This window comes from Mobula hypostoma, chromosome 23 (assembly GCF_963921235.1).
Source record: "Mobula hypostoma chromosome 23, sMobHyp1.1, whole genome shotgun sequence".
In the NCBI taxonomy this organism is placed as follows: domain Eukaryota; kingdom Metazoa; phylum Chordata; class Chondrichthyes; order Myliobatiformes; family Myliobatidae; genus Mobula; species Mobula hypostoma.
Genome location: NC_086119.1, coordinates 16,486,725 through 16,505,097, shown reverse-complemented (window position 1 = coordinate 16,505,097; position 18,373 = coordinate 16,486,725). Strand labels below are relative to the sequence as shown.

The following is an 18,373-nucleotide window of genomic DNA, read 5'->3' as shown; positions in this document are numbered from 1 at the left end:
TCCCAGCTGTCTACGTGAAACACAAGGCAGTACACAAGCCAGGGCAGTACAAGCTATTGACAATGTAGCAGGTTACCCCTCTCCATACAGCAAAGGAATGGCAGAGACCAATACAGTTGAGAACCAGCGGTGACACAGAAGTTGCCAGTCAGCATTGAACTCGATGTAGGATTGCCTTAGGGACTCCAGCTCTGGAATTTTCCTCGGCGTTTATTTCCAAAGCCGTCCCCACGAGTGAGTATAACTGCAGTGCAGCTGAAGTTTGAGATCAGAATTTTCCTCCTCCTGTATGAGCTGCCAACCACAGCTGACGAGCCCCATCTGCCAGAAGCAACTGATTTTAAGGTGCAAGTAATCTGCCTTTGCCCCTTCTCCTGTTAATAGAAATGGTTCTGTCGGGCTTAGTAGCTAAGCCACACGTGAAGGCCGGAACTGGACTTGCTTGTCAGAGGCTACTTGAGACACAAGCCATTGGGAGTATTTAATAGGTAGTGGGAGCTTATCCCCATTACCACCCAAGGCTTATAACAACTGTGAGGAGCCACTGATTTCAGTATATGCCAAAGAAAAAGGAATATGAAAATCCCATGTAGTCCATTTCTGGTATTAGAAATTGCTTCCCGCCTGGTGTCTTTTAGGTACCACAATACTCTTTTCTTTTGTTTAAAACCTCACAGAATTGAAAAAATGTTTCTTTGCATTCTTATTTGTACAGCCTTCACTAAAATATTCTGCATCAGGTAAGGGGCCTGAAAATAATTCTGTTGCCAAGCTTGCAAACTGAATTATGGAGAGGGTTCTCGTTTCATTATCAAAATAGGATCGTATTACCTTCTCTAAGAATGAAGATGTGGGGGTGCTTAATATCATGCCAAATGAAACATTTCATTCAAAGCAGACTTTTCATGACTATTGCATGATAGTGTGGAAATAGCAGCTAAAGTTAATTTGTACATATCTAAAGTACAAATACAAATACCCGTTTCCCTAAATTTTTTCTTCACTCAGCAAGAAATGCCTAAATATTATCTGTCACAATAGTAATAGAAAATTAATTGCTTAACCTTTGTGGGGTCTAATATTACCAGTTTAGTAACAGTAAGAAAGTAATTGATGAATGCTGAACATAGCTTGTGTCAATGGAATGTGAAATTTGGAAAGTCTCAAAGTGGAATGAGACTCCTCCACTCATTCCCATATCCTTTAATCTCCTTTGCTTTCATTCATTATCCGATGTAATTATGACTTTTGACACTGCTTTTGCTTCAGCCACCATCCCATTCATCTCAACATGTGAAAATAAAAGTGTATCTTGCCTTCTGTTTGGGGAGTATTTTACTTATAGTCTTGTTTTGTCCCATTGCCCTGAGCTATTAGATTCTCTGTGCTTCTATCCAGCTCACTGACCTTTCATAATTTAAACCGCCAATAGTGTACATTCTTCTCAAGAAACTTTTCAAGTCTTTGCTCTTAATGGTTCATTGCACCAGTCATTCTTGCACAATTTCTAAAGCCTTAATATTGATTCAAATATCATTACAATTTCAATAATAGCTTTAAATACCCTAAATTGCTCACTAGTTTTGCTGCTTTATTGTTAGACTTTGGTTTCTGTATTCAGTCACATATGAGCTCAGCTGTTATTTTTAATGCCTTTTATTAACCTGGGGTCTTGCTTTAAACGTTCCCTGGATAAATTGATTTAAACTCTTCTGCCCTTGGCCAACACTGACCTCCAGGCATCCAAGCTCTACTATTCAATAGATTTAACTGTGGAGTTATTTTTCCAAAAGATACAGAAGAAGGAGGTTGTCTTACAGTCTTTGAAATAAATTAATACTCAGAGAGATTAAGGGTGATCTAGGACCATCTCATTTTCCCTAAATGCCCTGTCGTCTATTAGTCCCATTTGAGCATTTATAGGTCTTTGGGATGGAGAATTCCAAAGATTTTCTTGACATTGCTCATCATCCACTTATTGAGACAGTGCCAACTGGCTCTACACTGCAGTCTAAGGAAACAGTCTCTACTCATTTCCTTGAGGCCACAATCTAGACATTAATCTTCTTGCTGAAAAAAAGCAGTCCTAGAATAGAACCCTATGGGATATTGTTCCTTTTTCCTATTACACTGCTCAAAGATACATGCTCAACATTTTAGGAACAGCTTCTTCCCCTCTGCCACCAGATTTCTGAACAGACAATGAACCAACCCATGAACACTACCTCACATTTTTTGTTCTCTATCTGCACTACTTAATTAACTTGTATGTATATGTGTATGTATCTTATTGTAATTTATAGTTTATTTTAATATATTGCATTGTACTGCTGTTGCAAGACAACACATTTCATGACATTTGTCGGTGATAGTAGACATGATTCTCATTCTGATTCACTGAAAAATGGCAATACCTCCTCTTTGTTCTCTTTATTCTCCCCAGCAATGAGCCTGATATCTGCTCACCAATAACGCTTAAGAGGTGATCTGTTTTCTCAGCTACAGTGATAGTAGGGGAAGGAAGCTTATTTACGCATTCTAGGGTCAGGAATTCAGATGGGCGACAGTGAGAACTATTCTATCATCTTCTGAGTTTTGGGTCCTTCATAATTATGCTGAAGTCTAAACACAGGCTGTAGATATTTACTAATTGTCATACCAGAGCATGTCACCAAGAGTATGAAGTTAAGGTTGCATTGTTAATACAATATGTTGTAATATATTGGTTGAAAGCAGATTCAGAAGAGAATTAGATAAGTATTTCAAGAGAAGAATTCACCTGGTAAGGGAGTGGAACTAACTGGATAGTTCTTCCCAAGACCTGGCATAGAGTCAGTAGACTAAATGACTACCTTCTCTGTTATAATCACATTATAAAGTCACTGTGATTGAATTTAATTCTGACAGGGCCTGGCATTTCCACACCTGAACTAGTTGCCAAATATCGTGCAACTCTGAGAGTTTTCACCATTACCCAGCTGAATCCCTGAGTCTCGAATACATAAATAAATTTCCTTCCCCTCCTACCACTGTAACTGAGAGCACAAATCACATCTTAATCATTATTGGTGAATAAATTTACTAACTGAACTGCAGCAATTATTTTTCATTTCTAAAATCTCTCTAGTTTTAACTTGTGTGTTTCTGATTAAAACCAGCATTTTGATTTTCCACTGTGAAATTTTATCTTAATTTTGCATTGGTCATTTCTTGCCTTTGAGTTGGAAGTTTGTAGATTAACATCTGGCTACAGAGACTTGAACACGAAGCTCTAAGGCAGCGCTTGTTCAGGACTGTGTTGCTGGGGATACTCCATTTCTGGTGAGATGTCCATAGGTCCGGAGCATAGAGCATCATTTCCAAATAGAGCAGGTGAATTATTCCCAAGGAGATGGGAAGTATTTATGTCTCACTGAGTCTTGCCAGAGCAGATTGTCTGATTAGTTTCAATGCTGTGTGTATGAGTTTAGTCTGAACAAGGTGCTACCTTACATGCTATTCTACCTTTCAATAGTGATCATACTCTGAAAGTCTAAATGCTCTTGTATGTATCTATCATAAATGCATGCAAATGAAAACTAGCACTGATACTGACAAGTTCTACCTCTATAAATGACTGCAAGCCAGGTCCTTTCCAGGTCATTTTACATTGTGTTGTCATTGGTCTAACAATTTATTTTTTGTTGTGTGATTTATCTTTTCAGCCAAAGAAGCCCAAAGTCCCAGACAACCCTTTCCATGGCATTATCTCCAAATGCTTTGAGCCACACTTATATGTTTACATCGAGTCCCAGGATAGGTGAGTTAAAACTTTTTATAAGAATTCAATTATTAATTTTATAAGCAGTACCAATTGTTGAAGGATTCTCTATTCTCTAACTTCAGGTAATTTCTCCCCTCCCCGTCTCCCCTTTTCCATTGCCCATTTTGATTCTCCTCCCATACCCTCTCTTCACCTGCCCATCACCTCCTTCTGGTTTTCCTCTTCCTTCCCTTTCTTCCATGGTCCACAGTTGTCTCCTATCAGATTTTATCTTCATCAGCCCTTTTTCCACCTATCACCTTCCAGCTTCTCACTTCTCCACTCTCCATTCATTCACAATCCCCCTCACTTAGTTCCTCCTATCATCTGCCAGCTTGTATTCCTTCCCCTCTCTCCACTTCATGATGGCTCCTGCCTCCTTCCTTTCCAGTCCACCTTGTCCCCATCTTCTTATTCTGGCTTCTTTCTCCTTCCCCTCCAGTCTTGATGAAGGTTCTCTGCCCAAAGGGTCAGCTGTTTATTCCTCTCCATAGATGCTGCCTGACACGTTGGGTTCCTCAAGCACGTGTGTGTGTGTGTGTGTGTGTGTGTGCGCGCGCGCGCGCGCGCATTGCTCAAGATTTCCAGCATCTGCAGAATCTCTGTTGTTTATAACTGTTGAGGGATGTTAGGTATGAAGCCACTACTTAGGGTCGTGAGATCCAAGTTCAACAACGTTTAGTAAGGTGATCTGTTAAGGGGAGACTGACAAATAAATGACAGAAGAACTCTGAGAATCGTGTAGCTTGTTTGATTACTGAAGGAATGGTGCCAGGTGTTTTCTGCAGATTTTCAAGGACTGACCTATTCTGTCCTTGATTCATACGAGTATGTCAATTCAGTTCAGATATGCTTCAGGAACTGATTACCCAGAATAGGCTCAATATGTGAAACAGCAGCTTGGCTGTAAATTCTCTTCCGTTTTAAGTGTTCTGAGGTACGTATTGGAGGAAAATTAGTTTGTCCTTTGCCAAACGCAACCCTTCTCAGTAAACATCCTCTGCCGACAGCTGCCACATCTTTGTGCCGCCAAATGTTGGGCTGCGTTTCAACTTGCATTCATTTAAATTGGTCTTGATTAGAAACTGAATCGCAGCAATACTTTTTTTTTCAATAAGGGAGAAATTTCAATATATATATTGCATTTCATCTCTCCCACCACCCCCTCCCACCTCAGCAATCACAAGGCATTGTACAGCCAATAAAGCACTTTTTGATGTGTTGTCTTTGTGATGTAGGAAACACAGTGGCCAATTTGTGCATTGATGCAGCGGTACATTGTGTGCTTTTTGCATTTCTTGATGTAGATTTTGCTTGGTGATGGTTTTGTGCACATTGAACACAGTACAGTACAGACCCTTCAGCCCATAATGTTGTGCTGACCTTCCCCCTCATACAGCCTTCCATTTTACTATCATCCGTGTGCCTGTTGAAGAGCTTCTTAGATGCCCCTAATGAATCTGCCTCTGCCACCAATCCCAGCAAGGCATCTCACACTCGCACCACCTTTGGAAGATTAAATACACCACATATAAACAGTTTGTTTTTCTTTTAAGTTGTTATAAATCAGGAGCAAGACGAATTTGTTGACATTGCAATATTAAAACACAAATGCTAGAAATCTGGATAGGAAGCAAAAATACAAGGGTCTCGGCCTGAAGTGTCGACTGTACTCTTTTCCATAGATGCTGCCTGGCCTGCTGGGTTCCTCCAGCATTTTGTGTGTGTTGCTGAAAATACACAGCTGGTTAGATCAGCATCTGTGGAGAGAGACACAAGGACTTTGTTTTAGGTTGATGACTCTCATTGGCAGTTCTGAAACATTGAATATTTTCCTCTCCACATACTGTATACTCCTGACCTGCTGTGTATTTTGAATGTTTTCTTTCAGTTCATGACTTTTAAGCTCCTAGTAGGTAAACTCCTTCCCCCCAGGGTGGCCATTTTAATGTATGTTTGTTCATTATACCTACATGAATTGTGTATATGTTTTTCTTGATAACTAGTTAATTGCATAGCTAAAGATTAGGAGAAGATTAATCTTTCTAACATAGTAAGAATATTGAACTGTTGAAAAACAATTGCTTAAAAATCCAGTGCATCTGGTATTCTCCGAGAGCAGGGGTTCCCAGCCTGGGGTTCACGGACCCCTCAGTTAATGATAAGGGTCCAAGGCGTTAAAAAGGTTGGGAACCCATGCCCTAGAGAGAAGATTCAAACTGGACTCAAGCTTTTCACCATCTTTAAAACAATAATTTCACAGATTTTGAAAAGTAACCATATTAAATACTGAATATTTTAATTTGTACATTGAGGCTATATTGTGCTACGTTAAACTGGAGAATATTGTTAGATTGCTGTTGTAAAGAAGTTCAAATGTAATCATTTTGAGATTTCGCCACGTAAAATATAATTAAATATATACAAAAGCAGAGGTTATTGTTTAACTACTTTTGCCTGTGGCATTATTCTTATTAAATGCTCAATTATGTTATAATTTATTTTCCCATAAATGCCCTTGAAAGGTGACTTGTAAATGCCGGCCAGAGAAATCTTAGTAACTTTTTTTTAAAAAAGGTTGGTCCAAGTTAAATTGTGCCAGTCAAACATTTATTATTGTAGTTAAGCAGGTTTGAAAATATGCGGCTCCATTACTAATTGTAAATGCTAGCTTAAAGTAAATACAGTGAAATCAGATTGGGCAGAAATGCTTACTATGGGTTTTCCTGGAACTCGGCACACCTAGAAAAGCTGAGAGCCAACTTTGGCTGGTTTTGATTAACTGACTGCTGAACAGTTCTTTGTTTGCCCTCCCGAAAGGTGGGGTTACCCCTATATTAGAAACAAATTATGCTCTCCAGGTAATGGAAAACTTGCTTGTTCAGCTGTGACATTTTTAATTTTCCATCCTTGTATTTTCATGGCTTCATTTTATTTTTATCTTTAGAATGTTGATTGAATCTTTTTGGTTCTTTTCAAATGTGGTGTAAGATTTGTATGTTGATTTATTTTCCATCAAAAATGTTAAATCTAAAATATAATGTGCAATTATGTGTAGTCAGAATTGTCCATATTCTTCCATTATCTTTTCTTGAGCTACAGTGGTGGTCTGATAGGAAATTATCCAAGCTTCTACTGTTTATCTAATTTCTACTCCATGCTCCTGTGCTCCCTGATTTACAATGGCAATCAGTCCAATAACACCTTGATTTTAAAGTCTCTATTCTTGGGTTCAAATCACACCATGACTTTGCTCCTTGATCAGCACTGGTGCATCTCAGGGGTGTGTGTTTAGCCCACCACTCTGCTCTCTCTGTAATCATGACCGTGGCTAGGCATAGCTCAAGTACCATTGTCTGTAGAATCTCAGATGGAGACGAGAGGGTGTTCAGGAGTGAGGTATGCCAACTAGTGGAGTGTTGTCACAGCAACAACTTGCACTCAACGTCAGACAAAAGAGCTGATTGTGGACTTCAGGAAAGGTAAAACAAAGGAACACATACCAATCCTCATAGAGGAATCAGAAGTGGAGAGAGTGTGTAGTTTCAAGTTCCTGGGTGTCAAGATCTCTGAGGACCTAACCTGGTCCCAACGTATCGATGCAGCTATAAAGAAGGCAAGACAGCAGTCATACTTCATTAGGAGTTTGAAGAAATTTGGTATGTCATCAAAAACACTCAAAAACTTCTATAGATATACTGTGGAGAGCACTCTGACAGGCTGCATCACTGTCTGGTATTGGGGGCATCTACTGCACAGGACTGAAAGAAGCTGCAGAGGGTTGTAAATTTAATTGGCTCCATCTTGGGTACTAGCCTACAAAGTACCCAGGACATCTTCAAGGAGCGGTATCTCAGAAAGGCAGCGTCCATTATTAAGGACCCCCAGCACTCAGTGCATGTCTTTTTCTCACTGTTACCATCAGGTAGGAGATACAGAAGCCTGAAGGCACACAGTCAGCTTCTTCCCCTCTGCCATCCAATTCCTAAATGGACATTGAACCTGTGAACACTACCTCACTTTTTAAATATATACTATTTCTGTTTTTGCATGCTTTTTAATATATTCAATATACGTATACTGTAATTGATTTATTTTTTTTCTTCTGTATTATGCATGCATTGAACTGCTGCTGCTAAGTGAATAAATTTCATGACACATGCTGTGATAATAATTCTGATTCTGATCTCTGTTCCATGTTCTAACCATACAATGCCCTATACATTTCTAATTCTGGTCTCTTGGGTATCCCTGATTTTAACATCACCATTGGTGACCAGATCTTCAGCTGCCAAGGCCTTAAGCCTACAGTTCCCTTTTATCCTGCATTTCTCTTTGCTTCTCAAAACATTATTTAAAGTTTCATCAAAAGAAGCAACATTTTAGTCAACGTTTGAGTCCTGATGAAGGGTCTCAGCCCAAAATATTGACTGTTTATTCTTTTCCACGGATGCTGCCTGACTTGCTAAACCCACGACCTTCATCTAAGGGGTTTGAGGAAGGAAAATTGAAGTACAAATGGTTCATGATAGAGATGAAACAAAAATTTTGTCAGCAAATTAAGTTTGTGGGGCGCAGACAACTAAGATCCCTCCACATCTAAGCTTTTTTTAAAAGCTTGTCCACTTATGGGATGAATATTTCATGTGTTGAAAGACGAGCATTGCAGAAATGGAATCTGAGGTGGAAACAAGGTGGCTAATGGTGTTTGTGTATGAAATTGGAAGTGGGGGAGAGGTATAGAGGGTGTGCAGATTCATTCACAGAAAAGGAAGAGAGTACATCAGAAAGAGATTCACGGACAGGTTCTCCCAGATGCTTTACTCAGTCTGTTTTAATATAAACACAGACACATTGAAGTAGGTTTCAAATTGTAAAGCTAATGCATAGCAAAGGAAAAAAGGAAAGTGACAAGAACTTCACTCAGTGCTCTTATAAACAGTTTCATAATGGCATCCTTTGAAAGCAGCCCCGATTTCTGTTATTGGGTTAGTCTGACTCCCACTTCAGGGTGAAATCTTATTAAAAAAAAAATTATTTGCCCTGTGAATACAAATTTTTGTGGTGAACAAGTCATTTGAAATATAGTGACTGATTGTAGGTAAAGGTAACACAATTCATCAAGGTCATTAATTAGTGAGATCCTTAGTATAACAGCCTAATACACTAAAAGGAGTTGCTTGTTTCAGCAATGAAACTTTACTTATCTGAAGAAAGATTCAAACCAGAAATGGGAAATTATATGTAATTATGTTGATAAGTTGGAAGCTCAAATTACTAATTTAATATTTTCTAAATTATGACCTGAGCTCCCTGTTCACCCACAGCAGCCCCTAGCCCTGACCTCTCTCCCCCAACCCCCCCATAACCAAAGCTAATTTTCCAGACTAACACGTAGCAGAAGGTCTAATAACCATCTTGCAATTGCCTGCTGTCCCAATTGTACACCAGAATTTTCATAAGACATTGCCTGGTGAGAGTTATTCATACAGTATAATGTTTTCTTTGTTAGTGTTGTGCTTATTTTCATACCCAGTGCATGCCAGACCAATTTTAATAGATTCTCAATCCTCAGCCAACTACCACAATGATATGGGGGAGAGGGGAGGAGAGGGTCTGGTGAGGCATACAGAGATGCTGTAGTTTTAAATGCAAGGAAAGTTTACCCAACAATATGGCATCCCATTGAAAGCAACAATGTTATATGTGATTTATATGAGAATAGAGGCAATTCTTATGAGCTGCACAACTGTAGCACCACAAAAATTTGTGTCTAATTGTCTAAGACATTCCTCTAATAATTTCATGTCCAGGATATAAGTCACTCCTACCTACTGTTCTGATTTAAGCAACCAGACTTTATGTTTGAGTGTCAGGTATTAGATGTTTGTATTAATGGGGGAGTTTAAGACCAGAGAACACAGCCTCAGAATAGAAGGACACCCCTTTAGGACAGAGATGAGGAGGAGTTCCTTTCACCAGAGGGTCGTGAATCTGTGAGATTCATTACCACAGGTCACTGTGGAGGCGAAGTCTTGGGGTATATTTAAAGTGGAGCTTGATAGGTTCTTGGTTAGTAAGAGTATCAAACGTTATGGGAAGAAAGGGATTGAGGGGGAAAATCACCCATGATCGAATGGTGGAGGAGACTTAATGGGCCGGATGGCCCGATTCTGCACCTATGCTTTATATGTCTTACTTTTAACAAGATTACAGAACACTGCTTTTTAAACCAAAATGTCCTTTCCATTTTTTCCCCACTTTCCTCAACTTGAATGCGCTGCAATTTTTCAGAAAAATCTCAAAGCAAGGAGTGTCATAAATAGGGAGGTCATTTGGTCTGTCATGCTCTTTGATAGATCTGCCATGTAATTGCATTCTCTGTTTTTATTATTCTACAGTGATTCAGTTCCTTTCTGAATATTTCTGCTTCTGCTATCCTTCAAGAGTGTACTCCAAGCTCTTATATTTAGATATTCAAAATCTCCTCCTGCCATTTTTGAGTCTCTTGGCAGTTATCTTCAATCCCTGTCCATTAGTTAGCGATCTGCTAATCTTGTATTTAAATCTGTTTTTTTTAGAAATTTAGGCCTTTGGTGATAAAAATAAGCTGTGGACAATTGAAGACATTTTCAGTGTTAGAAAGTCATTTGGTCCTTAGTGACTATTTTGGAATTGAAGCCTTTTCTGGTCATGGATATTGGATGAAATCTGAAAGTCTTCTATGAAATCAGCAAAACAATTTGGAAGATAGTTAACAGTGCAGACTAAATTCAGAATTTGCTTTTTTTAAGTAACATAAATCTTGCAGAGCTCAGGATTTTTGCTCAATTATGTGCTACTGGGACTTTATGTTGATAATGCTTATAAAAATGAAAAGGTGAAAGGGTTTTGGTGCAAAGCAGGGTAAAGTGGTTGTATAAATTGCAACAGAGCAGTACTACTTCTGGTACTTTTGAATTTCAAGGGGGATTAATCCTAAATTTTGGAAGCCAATTTTCATAAGTAATTACCTGGTTTTACTTGAAAATTATTCTTGTTGCTCTTGCATAACAGCAAAATGTGACTGTTAGAAACCTTCAGGTTTGGTAGATGCTTCTTATATCTTTGTAGCAGACAAATGGAGACAGGCTCATCTTGAAGGGGGAATCTTCTGAGTTATAGCCTGTTGGACTGACGTACTGCACTCATTGCTCTGGACTCACCGGCAACTTAAACAGATCCCTTTGATTTTTTTTTAAGAATGTGTCCAGTTAGAACTCGAGCACAGGGACGTTGGTTTCCAAGTCCGTGTCATCAAGTCATAAGAGTAACACAGCTCGGAAACAGGCCCGATCAAATCATAAACGCAAGAGACTGTGCAGATGCTAGAAAATCCCCTCCTCCTTATCCTTGCTTCTTCTGCCTTCCTTTCCGGTCCTAATGAAGGGTCTTAGCCCAAAACATCAACTGTTTTATTTTCCCCTCCATAGATTTCACTGACCTGCTGAGTTTCTCCAGCATTTTGTGTGTGTTGATCCAGATCACCAAGTCTGTGTTGGCCATCAAGCACCATTTTTATACTAATCATATTGTGGCTATTTTTTAATTATTCCCATATTTCAGAATCAGAATCTGCTTTATTATCACTGAAGAATGTGGTGATTTTTTGTTTTGTTTTGCAACAGCAGTGCAATGTGTAAAATGACAATAATTTGCAATAAGAAATATAAAAATATAAATAAGTAGTGCAAAAATAGAGCAAGATTATGAGGTAGCATTCATGGGTTCATGGACCGTTTGGAAATCTAATGGCAGAGGGAAAGAAGCTGTTCATATCTTCAGGCTCCTGTACCACCTCCTTGATGGTAGAAATGAAAAGAGAACATGAACTGGATGGTGAGGGTCCTTAATGATGGTTGTTGCCATCTTGAGGCATTGCCTTTAGAAGATGTCCTTGAAGGTGGGGAGGCAGTGCCCAGGACGGAGCTGGTTGAGTCTAAAACCTTCTGCAGCTTTTTAAAATCCTGTGCATTGGAGCCTCCATACCAAGTGGTGATGCAACCAGTCAGAATACTCTCCCCAGTACATCTAGAAATTTGCTAGAGTCTCTGGTGACATTCCAAATCTCCTCAAGCTCCTAATGTAGAGCCAATGGTGTGCCTTTATTGTGATTACATCAATATGTTGGGCCCAGGATAGATTCTTTGAGATGCTGACACCTAGGAACATGAAGCTGCTCACTCTTTCCCTCAATGAGGACTGGTGTGTTTTCTCTCGACTTCCCCTTTCTGAAGTCCACAATCAATTCCTTGGTCTTACCAACGATGAGTGCAAGGTTGTGGTTGCGACACCACTCACTCAACCGATCTGTCTCGCTCCTGCACGCTTCCTCGGTACCATCTGAGATTCTGCTAACAACAGTTGAGTTGTGTCGTTGAGGGATTGAAAGATGGTGTTTGAGATGTGTGTAGTGTAGAGAGAGTAGAGCAGTGGACTAAGTATGTATCCTTGGGGTGCACCAGCATTGAATGTCAGCGAGGAGGTGTTATTTCTGATATGAGAGAGAGAGAGAGAGAGAGAGAGAGAGAGAGAGAGAGAGACCCTCCCTCCCTCCCTTTTGGAGCAAGCGGTGTGCTTGACCCAGCATTACATGACGTCTTATGTGCTAAAGGTCAAAGAAAATTCAGGACAATTCCATATTTACAATGCTTCCTTTGAATAAAACATCATATTTCCATTTTTTAAATGGTTCCTTTGAACTGTACACTTTCACACATCTCTCCTTCACACCCTTACGACAGACACCCAAATGCTTAAATCAAATTTAAATCAGCATTGTCTGGTCTTCCAATTAACTGTGGTGTCTTATGGTTTTTAGGAACCCATTGTTCAGAGTTGCAGTTTAGATTTAATCTTCAGTGCATATTCAGATCTGAAGGTTGGTTGCTGAAGTCAATATTCGCTATATGTCCTAAACCCAAAAATGCCCTAACACACACTGACTGCAGTCCCCTGATGAGGAAGTCAAGGATCCAGTTGCTGTCAATGGCCCCCAGATTCTATCGGTTACTTACATACCAGGGGTGAGTTACAGTAGACAATTATCCCTCTAACCCTCAGATTCTTGGGATGTGGGAGTAAAACAGGGCACCAAAAGAAACCCAGAGAGAACATTCAAACTCCACACAGTCAGCACTGGAGTGGAGGTTGTAGAGCTGTGAGAATAATTGTGCTACCACATCACCCTAATGTTTAATGCTGTCGTACGTTTCCTTTTGGCTAATACATAGTTAAAGCTTCTAACATTATAGTTTGTACCTTTGAACATAATTGTACCACTTGTGGATTTGTTGATAATAATTAGGATAAGAAAACACTGACGAAGGTGCCTTATCAAACTACTTTATTTAAGTTGCAGATGTAGCTTTGGAAATGTAAGTCAAAGAATATTGTTGTTTTATTTGGCAGTAATCTGAGTAAAATGGAAAATGTTTTTGGTCCAAAAATTCTGCTTTAACTGTCCAAGATCTGCATGTAGTTTCGTGCAGTAATCTAAAGGGATCAAGTTCTGAATATATATTTCTCTCCCTTTCTCACTCTCTCTTTTGATTTGGAAATTCTGCTTCAGAATTGGATTGAAATCAGTTAGATTTAGATTGGAATCTAACATCAATCCAGTAATGTTCTTGTGGTCCTCAAATTCTTCTGCACAAACTGAGAAACCTTTTCATAACCAAATGCTTTTAAAGTAGTTTTTATCTCTGGGTATTTTTTAATCTTTTACTTTAAGACAAGTTAACAGCACATTATTCTCTTTTTTCAGATTCCAAGAATTGCACTAGACCAAAATAATTAATTACATTAATGTTGTACTTTTTCTTTCTGTCAGTTTGTGCAGAATCAGCAAGCTTACTATTATTTCTTTGCGACTCTGGGCTTTGAACTATAGACATATCCATCAGCTATTTATCCACTGTCTTGCATCCAGAGAAGCTTTACCTTTCCAGTGTTTTAAAGTAATCCTTGTTGCCAAGATTAAACCAAATGTAACTGATGGGCCCCTGGAGGGATGATCTGAATATGACCAATTTAGCACAAATTGTCAATGTGCATTGAAGAATATCTCCCATAAATAGCTGATGCTTGGGTTCAGAGTTTTTGTGGTAGGGCAACATATGGGCAAGATTACCCTCCTCCTTGGCATGGTTCCAAGATTTCTAACCTCAGTCTGAAATCTGTGCTCCAGATATTTTTCATTAATCTAGCCTAAATCCGGACCAGTGTAGCTCAAAATCGCCTTTTGTGAAATAGCAAACATCTCTTTCTCTTAATTTGTCTGTGAATTATGTTTCAGTTTTGCTTGTACATTAATCCTTGCTGTTATCTTCTGTCTTGCTGCTGAATTAGGTATATATAATTAGATTAACTATTTGTCACATGTATATCGAAACATACATTGTTTGCGGCAAATCAAATCAAGTAAGAGAGAACTGAGCTGGGCCATGCTTTCGAAGCCAACGTAACTCACTAGCCCTAACTGTACATCTTTGGAATGTGGGAGAAAACACACACAGTCATGGGAAAAACAAACAAATTCCTTGCAGACAGCAGTCAGTGATTGCTGGTGCTGTAGTTAGGCTAACGTGCTGCGTTGATATTTGTGGAATGGGTATTTCAAAATAACATTGTTAAACTGAAGGCATAGTAAAGAATCAAGACGTAGTTTTATTCCCCATAAATAATTATTGGTAAATAAAGTACAGTTTTGTTTCCTTTTAGCAGTTTTTTTTCCCATCCATCCTTCTTGAAGGTGTTCTGTATAGTTCCCACTTGCACCAGTACCAGAAACTTTGTGTCTTGCTGCCATAACTATTATCTCCAAGGACTTTTACTGAATTAGCCATTTTTAATGTGAATGGTCTTCACAGCTGAAAGTAGTTCGGCAGTGAATCAACTGACCTTGGCCCAGGCAACAATGGAGACACAGGTGGAAAGGTAAATCAGCTAATGTTTCAATTCTTAATTGTCTCCAGGAGTCCTTCTAGCGCGGATTTCTGGGTGAATATCAAGGATTGAAATTTACATGGATTTTCCCTTCCTTATAGTGCCTCTACCTGTGTCCAGAGCAAGCTCTGCCTGCATATGACAGGGCAGGAATAAAATCTGGCCACCTACAAATCTGATAATGCTTAGGTACTCAGTGGAACATGTTGCTGAACAGCTGGAAGAGAACAGTGCTTTGTTCAGGCAGATATCTGCAGGTTATGTCAGTGGTGAGGAAAGCAAATGCAATGTTAGCATTCATTTTAAGAGGATTAGAATAGGAAAGCAAGAATGTAATATTGGGGGTTTATAGGACACTGGTGAGGCCTTACTTGGAGTATCATGAGCATTTTGGGCCCCTTATCTAAGAAGAGAGTAGAAGGGCCCCTGTATCTCTAAGATCAGTTTTATTTGTCATGTGTACATCGAAGCATACAGTGAAATGTGCCATTTGCGTCAATGACCAACTGTTACTGTTCAAGGATATGCTGGGGAGGGCAGCCCACCAATGTCACCATGCTTCTCATGCCACTAGCACGCCCACAACTTACTAACCGTAACCTGTATGTCTTTGAAATGTAGGAGGTCACTGGAATACCCAGAAGAACCCTAAGCTAACCATAAGAAATAGGAGCAGGATTAGGCCATTCAACCCATCAAGTCTGCTCTGCCATTCCATCATAACTGATCCCAGATCTCACTCAAGCCCATACACCTACCTTCTCGTCATATCCTTTGATGCTTTGACCGATCAGGGAATTATCAACTTCCGCCTTAAGTATATCCATGGACTTGGCCTCCACCAGAGTGGCAGAGCATTCCACAGATTTATTATTCTCTGTCAACAAAAATAACTCCTTACCTCTGTTCTAAAGGATCACCCCTCAGTCTTGAGGCTGTGCTTTCTAGTTCTGGATGCCTTCACCATAGGAAATATCCTCTCCACGTGCACCCTATCTAGTCCTTTCAACATTCGGTAAGTTTCAATAAGATTCCCCACCTCCCACCCCTCTCATTCTTCTAAATTCCAGCCGTCATGGGGGAAACATACAAACTCCTTACAGAAAGCAGCAGATTTCAGCCCAGGTTGCTGATGCTGTAAAGCATTGTGCTAACTGCAACACTACCATGCCACCCTGCTGAGTATCCAGCACTAATAATTTGGCAAACTATCTTCCTCTACATACTATATTTTAGACACTACAGCAGTGTTGTCAGTGAGAAGGAGTGCTCATAGATTTCCAAATTCTTCTACAATGCCACTTGATATAGAGCGAAAACCTGAAAAATTCATTTTATTAGGGTGGGGGGGACATTTTACTCCCTATGTCTGAAGTATTCTGCTGTGAATCTTTGCTGCATTGAGTCAGATTGCTTGAGATTTGATGACATAAGGTTTTATGTCACAGAGACAAAACAAACGTTAAATATTTGTTATCTCTTTCATTAGATTGCATGTGCAGTCACAAGAATTTTTAACATCTAATCATATTTTCAATGTATTTATAAAACTATTCCTTTTCCTTCTTCTTCTCTGCTTGCTAGAAATCTCAATGAACTGATCGACAAATTTGTGGCAGATTTCAAAGCCCACGGTCCTCCAAAGCCAAACACTGACGATGGGGGAGTAGTGCTCCCCAGCTGTGCCGATTTATTTGTCTACTACAAGAAATGCATGGTGCAGTGCTCGCAACTCAGCACCGGAGAGCCAATGATTGCTTTAACCACCATTTTCCAGAAATACTTACGAGAATATGCATGGAAAATCCTCTCTGGAAATCTGCCTAAGTGAGTATGAAATGATTTTTTTTTAAATGGCCATGCAGAGGATTTCCTCTGTAATCAACTGCAAATGATTACTCAATTTCAAATCTGTAGTAATGGCATCTCGAATCAATGTAATCCACCTCAATTAGCTGCATTCCTCAGTAAACTACCCCACGTGTAGTGAATGGAGCACCTGCATCCTGGATAAACTGGCCCAGCTTAAATAGGAAATACTGGATACTTGAGATGACATGAGAAGAAAGATTTACAGATAAAAAGCCTGGACTTTTTATAACTGTTAGGTTCATTTGTAGATTAGATTCCAAGCTCAAGTTAACTCCCTGACATTTTGTTTTCTTCTTAACAAAATTTGATTTATACTGGTGCTTTGCTCAGTGCTCAGCATGCATTTTCAGGAACATGAGGGCTAAAAGCACTGAATGAGGTCCTACTGTAGAGAGAGATCTGTTAAAAACACCACTGCTGTGCCCAGGAACGCAATGAGAACCCGATTCTCCCCACCGCTCTGCGTTATTGTGCTGGGAACCTGACATGAAGCCACGCCTTCTGGTGGTATTGTCCAGCTGCAGAGTTCTCCGTGACATCAAGTTCAGTGACTAGCCACCTCTAATCCGAGGTCCATGCCAAGCTTGCCCTACGCAGCCTGAGTAGATTTCTTTTTAAGCCGTGTGTAGAGGTGGCGCAGTATCGTAGTGGCGAGCACAACGCTTTACAGTACCAGTGACCTGGGTTCACTTCCAATCACTGCCTGTAGAGGAATTTGTACATTCATCCTCCCCATGGGTGCTCCGGATTCCTCCCGCACGCCAAAGATATACTAGTTGGTAGCTTCATTGAGCATTGTAAATTGTCCCGTGATTGGGCTAGCATTACATTGAGGGATTGCTGGGCAAGTGTGGCTTAAAGGGCCGGAAGGGCCTATTCCACTCTGTGTTGCAATAAATAATATATTTTAAAAAGTGTAGACCTGTAAGTATTCAGACCGAGAATGAATTATCAGACTGAAGTGGCAGCATTGAGATACCACTTGATTTCTGTATTGTACTGAGAAGATTATTCAACTTTAGGCTGTTTAATTTGGTATAAACAGTTGCCTGGGAGCAGTATTGGAGTATTAGAATAAAAACAGAAAAATGCATAAAATACTCGTTATTTTTGGAGAAAACCACATTTCTACTCTGGCATTTTATTTTCTTATTTTAGATTTCTAGCATCTGTTTTCCTTCTTTTGAGCACTGGAGCTCGGTTGATTTTCATGTTATTAATGTAGTGGATGGAAAATGGAATGAGTTCTACCACAATTTTTTTTAAATGTAATAGGGTCAACAAAAGGTTCTAAGCAGACTGTGCTGTACCCATATCTGGGATATTCAATACATCAAATGCAGGCAGAAAGAACAACTGGTCTTAATTGGAATGGATTGCAATCATTTTCACCATATATGGTACTACACAGCTTTAGGTTGTCAGGTTGTGTGCAGATTTTTGGCAAGCTTTCTATTCAACATTGATCTTGGTATCTAGAAGTGTTATTGAAGCTGAAAGACTTAATAATGGTCAATGAACACATTTGCTTCAAAGTAACCCACTGCGTGAAAAATTATATGGGAAATCATCCCATCTTCCTTGTGTTGGCAGTACAATTGAAATATAATTGAACATCACCGTTTAAAATGTAATGGCCTTAATGAATAGTGTGCACTATGCATGGAGATATCAACCGTTGAATCTAAGAAATCCCACATGGTTAATTTTGAA

The 18,373-nt window shown here is 39.5% G+C and overlaps 1 protein-coding gene across 2 annotated transcripts in view; it reads left to right on the top strand.

Moving 5' to 3' along the window:
* The window catches only part of vps53 (VPS53 subunit of GARP complex), a 272,128-nt gene that overhangs the window by 139,390 nt on the left and 114,365 nt on the right, over positions 1-18,373 (top strand). For both annotated transcript variants that reach the window (XM_063031948.1, XM_063031949.1), the window contains exons 13-14: positions 3,705-3,799; positions 16,373-16,615. In XM_063031948.1, the coding sequence (XP_062888018.1) occupies positions 3,705-3,799; positions 16,373-16,615 (338 nt within the window). The remainder of the gene's footprint in view (positions 1-3,704; positions 3,800-16,372; positions 16,616-18,373) is intronic.